The following is a 19,579-nucleotide window of genomic DNA, read 5'->3' as shown; positions in this document are numbered from 1 at the left end:
AATCTGATCTGGCAATGTTTCTACAGTTGGATGCCCTTCCTAACGCCAACCACTCCAAGAGTGTAGTGGGTGCTTTTTATGTGCCACTGGCACAGGAGCCAGTCAGGTGGGCGTGGCATGGATCATGTTCAGATAGTGCTTTTATGTGCCATTGGCATGGGGGCCAGTCAGAGAATACTGGCATCAGCCACATCTGGATGGTGCTTTTTACATGCCATTGGCATAGGGGCTAGTCAGGTGGTCCTGGCGTCGATCATGTTCGGATAGTACTTTTTATGTGCCACCGACATGGGAGCCAGTCAGTGGGTACTGGCATCGGTCACATTTGGATGGTGCTTTTTATGTGCCACCGGCATGGGAGCCAGTCAGGCAGACCTGGCATCGACAACGTTTGGATGGCGCTTTTTACATGCCACTGGTTCCTTCCACAGTTAGGGAGTGGCACTTCCGCACACAGCTGTCCTCATCTATATATAACACATGACCATACCAGCGCAGTCGTCATTCTTGCATACCACATTTGATGTTTCTTATGCCCAACTTTTTCTCTCAGGGTGCTTACACTCTGTCATGTATACACACTGACATTACACATCCAGTGAATCATACTAGCTTCATTTCTTTCAAGCCTACGCATATGGCAGTCATGGCCCATGTTTCACTGCCGTGTAGCATGGTTGTTCTCATACATGCATCATACTGTCTACCTTTCAATCTGAGCGAGTGGCTCTTAGTTGCCAGCAGAGGTAAGAGCCTCTGCTGGTAACTAAAGGTAGAATTTTCTTCAGGTTGAGAATCCCATCCTGTTCAAAAGGTCTCTGAATAAGGGTTGTTTAAGGATGTTGAATGAAACACCCATGTTTCTGGAGGTGATTTATCCAAACCCCAAAGAATTCCTTTCAACACATGTCTATGATGCTCCCCTACTGTTTCTGCTCATCATCAGAGATGCACATATCATCAGCCACTAAGGAACATGCTCAACTAATTAAGGTCAAACAACTGACAAGCAAATCTGTGGTATTGAGCAGAATATTTGCTGTAGTCCACCTTTTATACCAAGACAAAACAATGTACATGATAAGACTTCCAATCAGTTAAGATCAGAAGCCATGAGTCTGGTACTGCATCAGGGCAATTATTTATCATCATCATCATTTAATGTCCGTTGTCCATGCTGGCATGAGTTAGACAGTTTGACCAGGGCTGATAAGCTGGAAGGCTGCACTGGACTCCAGTCTGATTTGGTATGGTTTTCTACAGCTGGATGCCCTTCCTAATGCCAACCACTCTAAGAGTGTAATGGGTTCTTTTACATGCCACCAGCACAGGTGCCATTTGCATGACACCAGTATCTGCCATGACTGCTATTTTGCTCAGCTTCATAGGTTTTCTTCTCAAGCAAGACATAATGCCAAAGGTCTCAGTCATTGCCTCTGTGAGGTCCAACACTCAAAAGGTGCTCTTTATGTGCCAGTTACATGACACCAGCATCAGCCATGACTATGATTTCACTTGGCTTGATGGGTCTTCTCAAGCACAGTATATCACCAAAAGCCTCGGTCACCAGTCATTGCCTCTGTGAGGCTCAAAGCTCGAAGATCATGCTTCACCACTTCATCCTGTCTTCCTGGGTCTACCTCTACCACAGGTTACCTCCACAGTTAGAGATTGGCACTTCTTTACTTTGCTGTCCTTGTCATATGCATAACATGACCATACCATTGTAGTTGTCTCTCTAGCACACGACCATATTATTTTCCTTCTTTAGTTCAACTGCATAATAATTTCAAATAGAAGTGTATTAGTTGTACATTTTCAATATATATATATACTGTTGGGAAGAATGTATTGTTACCTCGGGAACTAAATTAGTAGTGGGCAAGGATGTACAGAGAGTGTAATAGCTAGAAAATTTCTGCTACCCAGGGAACCAAATTAGTAGTGGGGGAGGATGTATGTAGAGTGTAATAGCTAGCATAAGGATAGGATGGAGCAAATTCAGAGAGTTTTTACCTCTGTTAGTGACCAAAGGCCTCTCTCTCTCTCTGAGTGAAAGAAAGATTGCATGATGCATGCATATGAACAACAATTCTACATGGTAGTGAGACATAGACCCTAATGCAGTGGAATTATAAGTTGGAGGTTCCATTGGTCAAACAACTGAAACACTTGGACATCCAAATTGACCAGAAAGTCCACTGAAGTATAGCCATGTGGTCAGATAGTTTGGTTTGCGATCATGTGGGCCTAGGTTTGATTTCACCATGCAGCACCTTGAGCAGGTGACCTCTAACAGGTGTCTTAGACTGACCAATACTTCGTAAGGTGGTTCTGGTAGAGGGGAAACTGTGTAGAAGCCTCTGTGTGTGTGTGTGTATGTGTATTTTTGCATGTACAGGTAAAAAGCAGTATATTGACCCTCTCCTTTTTTGCCAAAAGGTAACTGAGACATCAGAGAACCATGGTAGGTTGGTACCAAAAGGATTGAATTGTTTTTGTAAAATATTCTTTTTATTTATGCTATTGTGATAAAATGCAAATGAAGAAATGGTTGACAGAATCATTAGAGCAGCAGACAAAGTGCCTTACAAATTTTAGTTCTACTTTATGCACTGACTTCATATCCTGTTGAGGTCAGCTACACCTTTCACCATTCTGGGATTGATAAAAAAAAACCATCAGCCAATTACTGGAGAAGATGTAACCAAATGTTCTGCTCTCCCAAATCTTAAGCCCTTATTAGAAAATAGGGAATGACAAAATAAGTGCCAAAGTGAAATTAGTATCATGGTTGATATAATTGATCAAAACTCTTGCATGGCCTCTATCCAGTGAATGAGGCTAACAAGGGAAGGGTATGTGTGAGAGTGAGTGAATGCTTGAGAGAGTGTGTGTGAGTGTGCATGTGCGAGACTGTGTGCATGAGAATGCATGCACATGGAAATTGCAGATGTGTTACCAGTGCCGGTGGCATGTAAGAGAACCAGCCGTTCGTGACCGTTGCCAGCGCCGCCCCGACTGGCCTCGTGCCGGTGGCATGTAAAAAGCACCATCCGTTCGTGTCCGTTGCCAGCCTCGCCGGGCCCCCGTGCCGGTGGCACATAAAAGCACCATCGTTCATGGCCGTTTGCCAGCTCTGTCTGGCACCTGTGCGGGTGGCACGTAAAAAGCACCCACTACACTCACAGAGTGGTTGGCGTTAGGAAGGGCATCCATCCGTAGAAACACTGCCAGATCTGACACAGACCCCAGTTGAACCGTCCAATCCATGCTAGCATGGAAAACGGACGCTAAACGATGATGATGATGATGATGATGTGTGAGAGTGCATGTGTCTGTGAGAGTGTATGCATGTGTGTATGTGAGAATGCATGTATGCATAAGAGAGTGCATGGTATGCTGTGGGTAACAAACCCAAATCTGATGGTAAACCTGAAGAAAGTGAAATAAAACTAAACAAGAACAAGAAAGTAATTTTAGTTTGTGTCTTTCTACAGGTCATCGGAACCCGCATTCATTGTAGTCAGTGATAAAAGAAATAAAAATTCAGGAATACGAAGTGTTGCACATAAATATGTTTTCTATAATAAAGGACCAAGTGACATCACAAAAGTCTGGTTTTCTGGGAGTGTGAAAACCATCTATCAGGAGATCAAAAGGAAATCTGTAAGAATTGTTGTAAATGCTACTTTGAAGGTAAGAAAATGGATTCATTGATGAAAGTACAACCATTGCATGTCGTGTGTGCATGCATTTGCATATGCATCCACACACGGATATTTTGCATTTACACAAGCATACACTAACAGACACATACACACACACATACACATTGGTGAAAGCATGGCTGTGTGGTAGGAAGTTTACTTCACAATTACATAGTTCTGGGTTCAATCCCGATGCACAGTACTTTGGGCAATTGCCTTCTCCAATAGCCTCAAGCTTGTGAACAAAATTTGGTTAACAAACTGTGTAGCAGGCCAGTGTGTGTGTGTCTTTGATTATGGTTGTTTCCACATAACATGGAGAACACATTCCATGAATATCAATATGGTTGTTTCAACCCATGCCAGCATGGAAAATGGATATTAAATGATGATGAGAAATGAACTCATATTATTATACATTTCTTTTTCAATGTAAGCCCTGTGCATTTCTTCAGAGAGCTTGCTTCCCAACCACACAGTTCTAGGTTCAGTGCTACTGCATGGAAGCTTGAGCAAGTATCTTCTACTACTATAGCCTTGGGCCAATCAAAGCTTTGTGAGTGGATTTGGTAGACGAAAACTGAAAGAACCCCACTGTGTATGTGTGTGCATGTGTAAAAAAAAAATAAGTACTAGGGTTGATTCATTTGACTAAAAATTCTTCAAGGTGTTACCCCAGCATGGCCACAGCCTAATGACTGCAACAAGAAATAATTTACATACAAACAACATACCTCAATATTTAATGCCTGTTTTCCATGCTGGTATGGGTTGGATGGCTTGATAGGAACTGGCAAGGCCAGTGGGGCACACCATGCTCGATTGCTTTGGAATAGTTTCTACAGCTTGATGCCCTTCCTAATGCCTACCATTCTACAGAGTGTACTGGGTGTTTTTCACATGGTACCAGCACTCACACCAGTGCTTTTCACAATTCCTATCACTATCTCTAACCTCAGTATCACCTGTCGTCTCCTATAAATCCTACCAATGCTGTTTCTCCCTTTACACTCTCATTCCATTTATACCTTGTCTTATATATCTAAGACAAAGTATAAATGTCTTGTAGTCCTTGTTCATTCAATCATGTTACCTTGAATGAACAGACACCCTGTAGAAACAACTCAGTAGTCTTGAAGAGTACAAAACAACCATAATAGAGTTAAGGCCACAATAAAATATACCCAGCACATATTGTAAAGTGGCTAGCAAACAGAGACAGCATAAGGTTGAGAAGACCTTTAATCCTTCCGTTACCATATTTCTATTGAGATGCTCTGTGTTTCTTTCAATTAATTTTAAATATAACAAAGAATTTAGTAAAATAACGTAGTTATCATTAAGCAAGTTTTAGGAACATAAATTGTGACTAAGGTTTAGTGGAAAATTTTAATTCAGAACTTATGAAAACAAAACATTTGTACTACAGAGCCAGAGGCAGTTTCAGACAAATTGGTATCAAAACGGTTAAAAATATCATGGTGACTTTAACCCTTTTGTTATCATATTTCTGTTGAGATGCTCTGTTTTTCTTTCAATTAATTTTAAATATAACAAAGAATTTAGTAAAATAACTTAGTTATCATTAAGCAAGTCTTAGGAACATAAATTGTGACCCAGGTTTGGTGGAAAATTTTAATTCAGAACTTATGAAAACGAGACATTTGTACTACAGAGCCAGAGGCAGTTTCAGATAAATTGGTATCAAAAGCATTAAGTCTGTTTGAAGATATGATGGCTTAAATAGTTTTAGTGTCATGATAAAATGTCCTCTGTAGACATTGTAAAGGGGTTGGTGTTTGGAAAGGCAATCAGTCATAGAAACCATGCCTGAAAAATTAATTATTTTGAGCAACACATAGTCTTCCAAACAGTCTAGGAGGACAGTAACTCTAAAAAAGAAATGAATCTGTGATGACCCATCCAACCCCTGTCAGCATTAAAAGCAGATGTAAAAAGCTGATAATGCACACACACATACACATATTCTTTTAGTCTTTTACTTGTTTTAGGCAATTGTTTGCGGCCATGCTGGAGCACCGCCTTTAGTTGAACAAATTAACCCCAGGACTTATTCTTTGCAAGCCTAAAACTTATTCTATCAGTCTCTTTTGCCGAGCTGTTAAGTTACAGGGGATATTAACACCAGCATGGGTTGGTAATCAATGGCGGGAGGACAAACACAGACAGACACACACGTGTATATATATATATATATATATATATATATACACACACACACACACACACAATGTGCTTCTTTCAGTCTCTGTCTACTAAATCCACTCACAAGGCTTTGATCGGCCTATGTATATTATAGAAGACACTTGACCAAGGTGCTACACTGTGGGGCTGAACCTGGAACTGTATGGTTTGGAAGCACGCTTCTTACCACAAAAATCATCATCATTTATGTTTCATTATTTGTTTTTCATTGGAGGTATTGGTTTGTCAAGTTTGCAGACTGGTGTATCATCATTCTTCTTGATCACCTTTATGAGATCCAACACCACAAAATCCAACCTCACTACTTTTACCCATGTCTTCTTTCTTTTACCCATATCATCTTTCTTTTGCCCATGTCATCTTTCTTTTGCCCATGTCATCTTTCTTTTGCCCATGTCATCTTTCTTTTGCCCACGTCCCATGTCATCTTTCTTTTGCCCACGTCGTCTTTATTTTGCCCATGTCATCTTTCTTTTGCCCATGTCGACTTCGACACTTATTGCCACAACACATCAAATCTAGTGGCAATATGAAACTGTATTGATAACATTTGTGTTATTCTTCTTCAGCTCACTCAAAAAGAAAAAGATCCACTACTAAGTTGTAATGAGGTAAGTTTTTCTGTACCTCTTCAAACCTACATTCAAACAAAAAAGAAAAAAAAAGTAGAAAAAAAATATAAAACTTTCCAGTTGTTTAATGGTAAATAATCTTACAATGGTGAAAGAGTAACCTGTCTTTGGCCAAACCATGAAATTAACATGTTTACAATCTTAATAATTAAAACCATTTTTACTAATTATTATAAGGTATTATCACAAAATGCAGCAGAGATGGGAGAGAGGGAAAGCCATTATTTTAGATATGCAGTCATGGAATGGTTAAAAAGAGTACTGATACAAGAATTAACCCCTTAGCATTTAAACTGGTCAAATCCAGTCCAAATATTCTACCTGTTTTATGTTCAAACTAGCCACATCTGGCATCTCACTCTTACCCTGCAATGTCATTCAAAAAAATTAAACAATCACATCATCAAAATCTTGAAGCTATGAGATAATCCAGGATTAACTCAAAACATTGTGAATAAACAAGTATTACATTTCACAGAGTAATCTGAATGCTGGGGGGTTAAATAACCACTGAGAATGTTCACTGCTATAACAGAAACATTGTAACGTTGTCCTTCTCCTACATAGTGAAATTAATGTGATCAGTACCCAACCACGGGAAGTAAAACTGTAGCCTAGGACAAAATGGGGACTGGATTTCAATGCTTGCATCTGGCTGTAGAAAATCTTCCTTGACATATTCCATCTCACTCATGCATGCATGGAAAAGTGGATGTTAGAACGATGCTGACAACTCTGGGGTCCTCGCTTAACTTTTGGTATTCAAAAACTTACTGTTGCATAAAATAGGATAGGCAGTACAGGGTTGAGACTTGCCTTGGATATAGTCTATGGTGATAGTCTTTAAGTGAGGCCCTACATAAAACCCAGTAGATTAGGGTACATGATCATTTACTGATTTAGTAGTTATGAAAAAAATTTCTTTTTTAATATTTTCAGTCGAAGCTGGAGAGAAATCAGAAAGAATTTCGATTCAACTGTGAAGTACTTAATTTTTCAGCATCTTTATCATTTAATGTAGAAATAATGCTAAAACTTTTCACTCATTTTACAGATTCTGTAAGTATTGACACCTTTGTTATTTTTCTTGCTTTTTCAATTGTTATTACCATACTTTAATATTGCATTAAAAGCAGGCATTCCTGAAATCATCATCATCATTTAATGTCTGTTTTCCATGCTGGCATGGGTTGGATGGTTTGACAGGAGCTGTCCAGGCTCTGATTATCTGTTGTGTTATGATTACTATGGCTGAATGCCCTTCCTAATGCAAACCACTTTTGAGAGTGTGGTAGTTGCTTTTTATGTGCCTCTGGCACACTTGGTGTTTATGCATCACTGGCACATGTGTATCTTATATGGCACTGGCACCCGTAAAGGACAAGCTTATATGTATGGAGGACAGCGATTTTACTTGGCTTGATGCATCTTATCATGTACAGCAAATCAATGCAACTCCTGGTCCCTTGTCAGTGAGGCCCATCATCCGAAGATCCTTTCTCGCCACTTTGTGCCACATCTTCCTGGGTCTACTACTTCCACAGGTTCCCTCCATGATTAGAGCTCAGCACTTCCTTATGCAGCTGTCCTCATCAGAAACATTTTTAGAACTCTTGCAATTCCAGGAGTATAAACCAAAATCTCTACATTGGAATATTCTTAAAGGATTTGGGAGCACTAAATCACAAAACAATTTGGATTTAGTCTGAGCCAAATATCAGGGGATTTATTCTTCCTAGGTGCAAACAAGGCTGTGAGGTTAATAAATTTGTTTCTCAATCATGTTGTCTGTGGTTGTCTCATTGGTTCCTTGACCACACGGTCCCTAGACCAACCAAAGCTTTGTGAGTGGATTTGGTTGATGGAAACTAAAAGAAGTCGGTCAGCTATGTGTGTGTGGTAGTGCCACCTTATCTTAACATTGGGTGATAGTTGTAAACAAGTGTTGCTGTTATACAAGTGAAGCCATTTGTTTGTTTCTAACCATCCATGAAAACATGTTCAGTCATGGGCAAATATTACCTTGGAAACAAGTGAAGTTTGGTGATAAGAAGGGTGTCTGGCTATAAGAAATACACCTCTATGAATTTTATCTGACCCATGCAAGCATGGAAAAAATGGACATTAAAATAATGATTTCTGAACCTCTGTATCAAATTCACAATCTCTGCCCCATTTGTTTTTCTAATTTGATTTGTTAATTAGTTTTCTTCTCCATTACTGAGTTCTTTTATATTTTGAAGCAGAATGACAGCAGAGTTAAGATGTTGGACTTTAAGTCATAAGTTTATGAGCTAACAATAAAGCAGCTACATGTTTGCTTGAAAACCACATGCTAGAAAAAATAGTCATATCTCCTTCAAATCATATCCTACCGTTCATTTAAAAAAAAAAAACACATTGGATAATGTACAAAAAAGATGGGATTGTCATGGCAGGAAAGTCTATTGGTCATGGTAGCTCAACTCTTACCAATATTTCTGGGACAGCAAGCTGGCAGAATCGTTAGCACGCCAGGCAAAATGCTTAACGGTATTTCATCTGCCATTACATTCTAAGTTCAAATTCCATTGAGGTTGACTTTGCCTTTCATCCTTTCGGGGTCAGTTAAATAAGTACCAGTTACGCATTGGGGTCGATGTAATCAACTTAATCCTTTGTCTGTCCTTCTATGTTTAGCCCCTTGTGGGCAATAAAGAAATAAATATTTCTGGGGCCATTGTACCCTGTCCATCTTTTTTTTGTCCATTTTGTTTGTCATTAGACTGTGGCCATGTTAAGGCACTGCCTTAAAGAATTTAAATGAACAAATTGATCCCATTTACTTATTCTTTTTAAACCAATACTTATTCTAATTGTCTCTTTTGCAAAACTGCTCAGTTACGGATGTAAACAAACCAACAATGGTTGTGAAGCTGTGGTAGGGGACAAAGACACACACAATGGGCTCCTTTCAGTTTCAGTCTGCCAAATCCATTCACAAGGCTTTGGCTGGTCCAGGGTTATAGAAGCAGACACATGCCCATGGTGCCAAGCAATGGCACTGAACCCAGAACCATGTGGTTTTATCACATAACTTGCAACAGTTACCAAAAACTGAATAACAGGTTCCATTCCTGATTTCACAGTTCAGTCGTTGTTGGTAGAGAGAGAGAGTGTGTGTGTGTGTGTGTGTGTGTTAAGTAACTTTTGAATTAATACATACAACAAAATATCAGTGATGGGATACAAACCATCTCCATTTCTACAAAGTAAAGTCTTTTTTGTTTATTTCTTCTGTTTTACATCCATTTTCCAATGTTTGCTTGTGTGTGTGTTGGTGTATCTGTTGTAGCTATTGTTTTTACTCCTGAATGTCCCCCTCTTTCTGACTAAACACACTTGGCTGTTAATGGAAACCAGTTGGAATCTGGACAGCTCCCTGCATATGTGTATATATATATGTGTGTTTGTGTGTTTGTATGTGTGTATGAATGTACATGTATATATGGATATGTATGTATGTATATGTGTATGTATGTATATATGTATGTATATCATCATCATCATCATCATCGTTTAGCATCCGCTTTCCATGCTAGCATGGGTTGGACGATTCAACTGAGGTCTGGGAAGCCAAAAGGGTGCACCAGGCCCAGTCTGATCTGGCAATGTTTCTATGGCTGGATGCCCTTCCTAACACCAACCACTCCGTGAGTGTAGTGGGTGCTTTTTATGTGCCACCGGCACAGGTGCCAGACATGGTTGGCAAACGGCCACAATCGGATGGTGCTTTTTACGTGCCACCGGCACGAGGCCAGTCAGGGCGGCGCTGGCAACGGCCACGTTTGGATGGTTCTCTTACGTACCACCGGCACTGGTATCACAGCTGCAATTTCCATTGATGTTGATCAATTTCGATTTTGATTTTGATTTTCATATTTGTATATATGTGTGTGTATGCATGTATGTATGTCTGTATGGATGGATGCAAATATATGTGTGTACATGTAAAGGTATAAAGGTTAAGAGGCATGTAAGTATATTAGTGTGTGTATATATGAAAGGACACTCCGTCGGTTATGACAACAAGGGTCCCAGCTGAAACAATCAATGGAACAGCCTGCTCATGTAATTAACATACAAATGGTTGAGTATTCCACAAACACGTGTACCCTTAATGCAGTTCTCAGGGAGATTTAGTGTAACACAGAGTGTGACGAGGCTGTCTCTTTGAAATACAGGTACTACTCATTTTAGCCAGCTGAATGGACTGGAGAAGTGCGAAAATAAATACATCGCTGGGAATTGAACTCAAGACCTCATGATCCTGAGCTGAATGCCCTAACCACTAAGCCAGGCACCTTTACGCACACATATATACATACATACATATATATATAACGGGAAGCTTTATGAAAATAGACAAAAGACGAAGGCAGGTTTACGGAAATAAACAAAAGACGAAGGCAGGTGGAATACAAACAAACAATTGTATTCACACACACAAACATATATATAGGTTAATATTTAAGTGTTGGTTCAAATTCCGCCGAGGTTGACTTTGCCTGTCATCCTTTCGGGGTTCATAATTTAAGTACCAGTTGCGTACTGGGTCGATTTAATTAACTAGTCCACTTACCCAAAATTTTGTGTCTAGTGCCTAGAGTAGAAACGAATATTTAAGTGTTAGGTATGTTCCTAATAGTACACCAATAAAGCACATTCACTTTCTATGGCTATCTGGTGTCTCTATCATTTGTTTTATAAAATATATATATATATATATATAACCAGTATTACTTTGAATCCCTTTAACAATTCATAATGATGACTTTTATTCCTCTTAATTCTACCTCAGTTCATCTAATTGTATATATTTATTGTTACTTTTCATAAAAAAAGCCTGTTTTTTTTTTTGATATCCAATGTGCATTTTCACTTTTTTTCTTCTTACTTCCCCCATATTTTTTCCACGTGTAGTTTCTATTATCTTTTTAAAACATATATAAATATATATATATATGTACATATATACCCACACACATGACAGACTTTCATAAATTTCTGCCAACCAAATTTACTCTCCAGCTAAAGAAGACACTTGCCCAATATTTTTACAGTGTTTAGTCCAAGATCTATGAGTCTAAATTGGTAACACAAAGCCATTCCAGTATTCTGTCTCAGAACAGAGTTCCCAATCCCCTCAACCTTGGACTGCAATCTTTTGTTGCGTTTCTGTAGACATTATTCCATGTTGCTTCAATAAACCTAAGCAGAACCAGAAGAATTTGTGAGTGCTTAGTATCAATTGAAATTCACCAATCATACAGAACCATCTTGCTTTTGGATCTTGACTCTGGTTCTCATTTTAGATTATTCTATTTATAACTGGTCTCATTTGTTATACTATGGCCATACTGGAGAGAACCACCTTCAAAGGTTTTAGTGATTATATCACCACTATAGTACCTTGCCTGGTACTTATTTCTTTTCAACCTATGTAAGATGGAAAAGCTATGTCATCTGGGGTATAAAGGGACATAACTAAATATCACAAAGTATTTTTATTTTATTTATTGATTTTGCTCATCCCCTTACACACACACAGATTTCCTCAAAATTTCTGACAAGACTTGATTCGATTCAAGTCTATGGTAAAAGACACTTGCCCATGATACCATGCAGTGGGATTGAAACGTCAGCTACATGATTGCAAAGTGAGCTTCTTAACCACAGAGCCCTGACAATGCAAGGGCATAATGGTTGGTGTTGACTTGTCCATTTCACATTCAATTCAATACACATCAGTTGGGGACTGTTTTACTCAACATTCTGTTGATAGGAATATGGTGTGAAGCTTATTAAAAATAGTATAAAGAAAAACTGGTTTGCAGTGGCACAAACGATAGAATATCAGATGTCTTCATATTAATGTCCTCAATTCTGAAGCATTTTTTGATAGTGACAGGAAGAGAAATGACAGGCATTTCTAAGGAATACACACTGCTAAAGGCACCTGTGGACCCACAATGGGTGATCACTGAAGTCTATTATCCTAGGATAGAACTGGCTCCTCCTACAGCCTTCCACAGTTCCTGTCCTTTAAATTTGACACACAAGGCTTTGGACAACCCAAGGACCCCAAGCCTATTGTTGAAAACTTTTGCCCCTGGTGCCACACAGTGGGGTTGAACTTCAAACACTGTTGCGAACTGAACTTCTTAACCATTTAGCCATGTACTGGGCTCAACATATTCTTATATCTCTGAAATTATTTAATTGTACCAAAAATCTACAGAGGAAAGGAGTTCCTCTTTCATCTATATTCCACGTTACAAAATTTTATCACATCATTTAACATCTGGCTTCCATGCTGGAATGGGTCGGACTATTTGACAGGGTCTGATTTGTCAGAAGACTGTCATGCTCCACTGTATACTTTGACATAGTTTCTATGGTTGGGTGCCCTCCTTACTGCCAAACACTCTGCACGATTACTTTGTGGCACCAGATAAGATCACCTTGTAACTTGCAAGGTTAAGGCATAAAGCTTTCCAATAACTGAGAGAAGATAGAAGAGGGGCAGGTGATGATTCTAAGTGGTCAGATGTTAGTTAGATGAGAGGAACAGACTAATAGTTGTTATAGGATGGTAGTAGAGAGAGTAACAGGGCAGTAGTCACTCATGGGGTAGGGGAGTAAGACGGGGGGGGGGACAAAGATAAGGGAAAGGATTAGTGACATGGATCATAGAGAAAGGGAGGAGGTGGAGTGAGCAAGTGTCAGGGTCAATTGTGTGTAGACTGTCTGGGAACATCCTACATTATAAGGGTGAATAGGACAGAAGGTGTGAGGGAAAAGGGGACAGGAAAGGAGCATAACATGGAAATATTTCATTCAGTTTGTTGAAGGCACATTAGCAGTAACAACATGGACATGACTAAATGTGAACCTTAGTGAAAGTAAAATGACAAGAAAGAAAGGCTTGCTGTGACAGAAACTGTAGAGTTATGAATTAAATGCCTTGTGGTATTTAGTTACAGCCCTTTATGTTCCAAATTCAAATTCTAGGATTTTGCCTTTCATCCTTTGAATGTGGGGGGAAAAAAGTACCAGTAAGTACACTAAGGTCAATTGATTTGACTATGCTCCTTTCTTCCAAATATGATGCCATGTGAAAAACACCCAGTCCACTCTGTAAAGTGGTTGGCATTAGAAAAAGCAGCATCCTGCTGTAAGAATTGTGCCAAAGTAGACTGGAGGTTGGCACAATTCTCTGGCTTACCAGCTCCTGCCAACTCATCTAACCCATGCCAGCATGGAAGATGGACACTAAATGATGATGATGATGATGTGTGAAATAGATATATCCATAACATTTGAGATACTGTTTTCTAGAATCAGGTGTTCCAATACTTATGTGTGTGTATATATGTGTGTAATTGAATGCATGCATATTATTTGCTTCTTGTTTTCATAATTTTGTTTAAAATTTCTTTATATTCTTTGTTTTATCCTCAGGACTTAACTCCAGTACTCTCTGACATAATGATATCAGAACACAAAAATGAGCAGTTCATAGCAGGAATACAAAATAAGGAAATGTCTGTTCAGGTAAACTTTATAATATTCTCACATTCCCTAAATCTATATCTCTCCCAGTTTTGCCTCAATTCAAAATTTGTTGTTGTCTCTCTCACAAGATGCAAAAACAAAAAGGAAGAAAAAGCTGTTGTATGGCAGAATCAGAAGAGCTGAGAATGTAGCAGGGTCAGGAAGGTCCATCCTGGGCAATGCCTTCATGGGAGAAGCACCTCTGTTGTATAAGCCTGTATAGGTAAGAGGTCCTGTGAGGTGCAGCAAACTCAAGGGCTGCTCCAGGCAGAACACATACACACAAGTTATGTCACTGAGTAGAGCACTGAACAAATGCAATTAAGGTGCTGGAAAGATCCTGGCTTGAGGTAAAAGAAACCACAGGAGGATCAGTTAATTATAATTTTATTCAACATCTCAGATTCACAGGCTTATTGCAGTGGTCCTTCACTTTTCCTAAGCCCTGTAAAAGAACTCAGAAGGCTGGGCCTCCAACCAGGACTTTCGTGATACCCTTAAAGCCAGGAACTTTTCAGCAAGTTCCTTTGTACAAGTATTGTGGTGAATGTCATCGGTGATACAACCCATTGACTAAAGCAGCTAAAAGAGTAAGAACCACTACAATTGAAAACCTATTTTGGAACCTCCTAGGTTTCTGCTTCTATATTCTTCAGTTAGAAGTTGGATGATAATAGTAGAGAACTAGAACAAGGGATGGTAAAATAAATAACAGTATTGTTGTTGTTATTTTATTGTAATTCAATTCACATCTAGGATGCTTTATAAGAATATTACATTAATCCAGTAACTGAGTGCTACTTTGTCTTGGAACTTGAAATCAGAACATAAAGGATCATTGCTTGATACTACAAACAGTTTATCTGATGCTTTGATGATTCTGGCAATCCAACATCTTAATCTTATGATGCCTGATACGCATTTTAATCCTGTTGGCCTGTGTTGGTCAGAACTGCCACACAACACATCAATATTTGTTTCAATCTTCCTTCCTTTTCTGAGAACCCAACATCTACCTACCCACCACTTTTTCACAGGTTATCCTTCTTCGTGGATGTCATACACTGATACACTCCTCATACAATCACATGTCCATACCAGTAGAGTGTTATTTCCTATCAATCAGTCACTCACCTTGCTTCTGCTCCACCTTTCACAAAGGTTAACATTACACATCCAACAAATACCTCCAGGTTTTTTCCATTCCTCCCCAGATCTTTCATATTCAATGCTTTACATCTCACAATCATGTTCCAACATACCGTATTTGTTGGAATATAAGATATACTTTTTTCAGTTTTGATTTTTCGACATTTTCCCAGGATTAATGTTTTATAATGATATATACAACACATGGACACATAAGAGGTGCAGCAATGTCAAAGGTAGGCGAACTGGGAAGATAGTTTTTGTATGTGGCAGATGCTCAGGAGCATTGACCTCCGAAAATCTGCAGAAAACAACTTCCGTCACTTTCCAGGGGAAAAAATTAGAAGTAGTTGATAGCTTCCGTTATCTAGGTGACCAAGTCAGTAGTGGGGGTGGGTGCACTGAGAGTGTAACTGCTAGAATAAGAATAGCTTGGGCAAAGTTTAGGGAGCTCTTACCTCTGCTGGTGACTAAAGGCCTCTCGCTCAGAGTAAAAGGCAGACTGTATGATGCATGTGTACGAACTGCCATGCTACATGGCAGTGAAACATGGGCCGTGACTGCTGAGGACATGCGTAAGTTCATGAGGAATGAAGCCAGTATGCTCCAATGGATGTGTAATGTCAGTGTACTTACTCGACAGAGCGTTAGTTCCTTGAGAGAAATGTTGTACCTAAGAAGCATCAGTTGTGGTGTGCAAGAGAGACGATTGCGCTGGTATGGTCATGTGGCGAGAATGGATGAAGATAGGTGTGTGAGAACGTGCTAATCCCTAGCAGTTGAGGGAACCCGTGGAAGAGGTAGACCCATGAAGCCTGGGACGAGGTGGTGAAGCACGACCTTCGAACGTTAGGTCTCACCATGGAAATGACTAGAGACCGAGACCTATGGAAGTATGCTGTGCGTGAGAAGACCCGGCAAGACTAGTGAAGCCATAACCCGTGGGCCCTACCTGGGACGTAGTCAGTCCACCTGTGCATACCTTCCTGCTTGTGACACTTGTGAAGACCTGTTGAGACAAGTGAAAATCAAATCAAATCAAATCAAACCAAATAAAAATAGATGAACATCAATGGAATTTGTATCCTTGTGGTACCAGTGGTACCATAAGAAAACCATCCGAACGGGACCATAGCCAGTACCGCATCGACTGGCCTCCGTGCTGTGGGCACGTAACAAAGACCATCCGATCGTGGCCGTTCGCCAGCCTCGTCTGGCACATAAGAAAACACCGAAAACACCATCCGAGCGTGGCCGTCTGCCAGCCTCGTCTGGCACCTGTGTCGGTGGCACATAAAAAACACCATCCGAGCGTGGCCGTCTGCCAGCCTCGTCTGGCACCTGTGTCGGTGGCACATAAAATCATCCACTACACTCTCGGAGTGGTTGGCGTTAGGAAGGGCATCCAGCTGTAGAAACACTGCCAGATCTGACTGGCCTGGTGCAGCCTTCGGGCTTGCCAGACCCCAGTTGAACCGTCCAACCCATGCTAGCATGGAAAGCGGACGTTAAACGATGATGATGATGATACAACATATTTTTGGAGAATCAAAATTTTAGGAATTTAAAAAGCATAACCCTGAACAATTTTTGAAAAGACAGTCAAAGCTGAAAAATTACATTCACTTTTTGCAACTTTGCGTAGGCCTCTGAGCAGGTATCACCATGACCAGTTTCTCTGTCATGGTCATTGCGATGATCACTCGCTACACACGTTCCTTCCAAACACTGCTGTAAACAGTGGAAGTGAGCTAGAGTGTTAAAACTTAGTGTGCATGCAGAGCAGAATCTAAGGTCAGTGTTTCCCAAATGGCTTCACTCTGTGAGCTTTAGTTTTGTTACTATGGCAATAGTCTGGATACTTATTGATCAGACCTCGTAAATCAATATTTTTTTTTGGCATAATTTGATTTATGGTCACAAATTGAAGGTGAAAAATTTATCTTATTAGTAATCGGTAGAATGCTGATACACATCAATATCCATCACTGATACATCTCAATAACCCTCCTTGGACATCAGAAAGATTAGAAATACAACAAAAATTTTTAATATTTAGGTCAGACAAAATAGGATCATGGAAAAATGGAATATGATAATGAAACTCAGCTAAATCTAAAAGCTCAACATAAAATACTCTCTATAGCTCCTTCATGATCTGCTGGAGTGACTCTCTTCCCAATATATTTATGCACCATGCAGTTAATGACAAGAAATTAATGAAATTAGTCATTACTCTTTTTGCCTAGTAATGACTATAAAATTTTTTATGTATTTTTTTAGTACTGAAATCTCTCTATAAGTGGAACTGACCTTTCCACTATCCAAAGAAAATAATTAAAAATGAAAAATTGAGAGGTGCAGTGGGAGAAAAATTTGTAAAGTGTCCCCCTTTCTTTCCTATATAGAAAAGTCAGAAATTGTCTGGTGCACCGAAAATTTTCTTTGGATCTGTGTTTTAACAATTGTAGATTAATTTTGCCAAAAATATTAAAAAACAGCATATCTCAGAGGTCTCGGTCTTTCGTCATTTCCTCTGTGAGGCCTGACGTGCCACTGGCATGGCTATCACAACTACAATATTCATTTGATTTTGATTTTGATGTACTTAACTCAATAGGTTTCTTCAAGTACAGCGGGTTGCCCTACAATCCAAGCACAGCAGGCCAACCTGCAAACCATGAACTCACTTCATTTGTCGGGTCTTCGCAGTCACAGCATATCTCCAGAGGTCTTGGTCTTTCATCATAGCCTCTGTGAGGCCCAACGTTCGAAGGTCATGCTTGACCATCTCATCCCATGTCTTCCTGGGTCTACCTCTACCCTGGATTCCTTCAACAGTTTGGGAGTGACACTTCTTCACACATCTCTCCTCATTCATCCATAATACATGACCATACTAACGCAAACGTCTCTCCGGCACGCCACATCCGATGCTTCTTATGTCCAACATTTCTCTCAGGGTGCATACACTCTGTCATACATGGACACTGACATTACACATCCAGCAGATCATGCTAACTTCATTTCTTTCGAGCCTACGCATGTCCTCCGCAGTCACAGCCCACATTTCACTGCCATGATGCATGGCAGTTCACACACATGCATCGTACAATCTACCTTTCACTCTGAGAGACCCTTTGTCGCCAGTAGGGGAAGAAGCTTTCTAATCTGTGCCCAGGCTATTCTTATTCTAGTGGTATCACTCTCTGAGCATCCACCCCCACTACTAACTTGGTCACCTAGGTAGCGGAAACTATCAACTACTTCTAATTTCTACCCCTAGAGTGTAATGGAATCCATTTTCTGAGTATTAGTGGTGTCTATTGCCCCTGTACCCTAGTATCGATCTATTGCATTTCAATCTATTTTAGGATTAGGGTTAGGGGTGGGGGAAGAGTATCTTATTTTCTTCGCAAATGTAAATAAACCCAATCTGTTTCTTAAACAAGGACATATTCATACAGCACGGAATCTTTTCACCCCAAATGGAGGTGAGCGATTGGTTAAAATTGACGAAATGCTCGAAATTTCAGACGAAATATCTTACAAACTATAGAATTTTCTCAATAAAGCCAAGAAAAAATGATGTTTTATAAATACATTCTACCAGTATACGAAGTTTAAAAGTGTTTAGTTAACTAGAAATTGTGTTGACATCTGCCGTTCTAAAAGAAAAGATCCAAAAATATTTTCGCAACAACATTGTAGAAATTTTTTTTCGCAGACTAGATAAAAAAAAGAAATAGTGACGTCGGATACAGTTTCATTGAATGTAATTTCTATATCATTTCCTTCATAATATCTTCTGTAATTTTTTTTGTCAGTCTGCAAACATTGAAGAAGTAAAATTTCGTCTGCATTTTGTAGACAAAAAAAATCATTGTTGGTTGAAGTCGACAATTCACTACATGATAATTAATTATTTATTACGGAAATACTTTCAATAAAGATTTATTTCTTTTCTCGAATAAATATTTAATTTTTGATAAATAGTTTCTGAAAAGACTAGTCTCTTGAAATTTTACCTCCGTTTGTCTTGCTCTTATTTCAATAATTAAAAAATGGTTCTATGCATAGGATTCAAGTATATTATAATTTTTTTCATTGAAACAGCTTACAATTTTGGATATTATTCAATGAAACAATACTATATTTTCAAAAATAAAATAAAAAAAGTCTTTTACAGTTTAACTTATCAAAATATACCAACATTTCAAGCAAAGATGAAAAAAAAAAAACTGCATTTCTGGGTCATACATTTTA

General features: G+C 39.3%; 1 protein-coding gene across 2 annotated transcripts in view; it reads left to right on the top strand.

Annotated features, from left to right (window-relative positions):
- The window catches only part of LOC115219639 (integrin alpha-4), a 185,855-nt gene that overhangs the window by 138,125 nt on the left and 28,151 nt on the right, over positions 1 to 19,579 (top strand). For both annotated transcript variants that reach the window (XM_036509667.1, XM_029789797.2), the window contains exons 16-19: positions 3,501 to 3,699; positions 6,506 to 6,547; positions 7,508 to 7,627; positions 14,072 to 14,164. In XM_036509667.1, the coding sequence (XP_036365560.1) occupies positions 3,501 to 3,699; positions 6,506 to 6,547; positions 7,508 to 7,627; positions 14,072 to 14,164 (454 nt within the window). The remainder of the gene's footprint in view (positions 1 to 3,500; positions 3,700 to 6,505; positions 6,548 to 7,507; positions 7,628 to 14,071; positions 14,165 to 19,579) is intronic.

Source organism: Octopus sinensis, linkage group LG15 (genome assembly GCF_006345805.1).
Source record: "Octopus sinensis linkage group LG15, ASM634580v1, whole genome shotgun sequence".
Taxonomy (NCBI): Eukaryota; Metazoa; Mollusca; class Cephalopoda; order Octopoda; family Octopodidae; genus Octopus; species Octopus sinensis.
The sequence above is the reverse complement of the archived record's forward strand: the minus strand, read 5'-3'. Positions and strand labels throughout refer to the sequence as shown.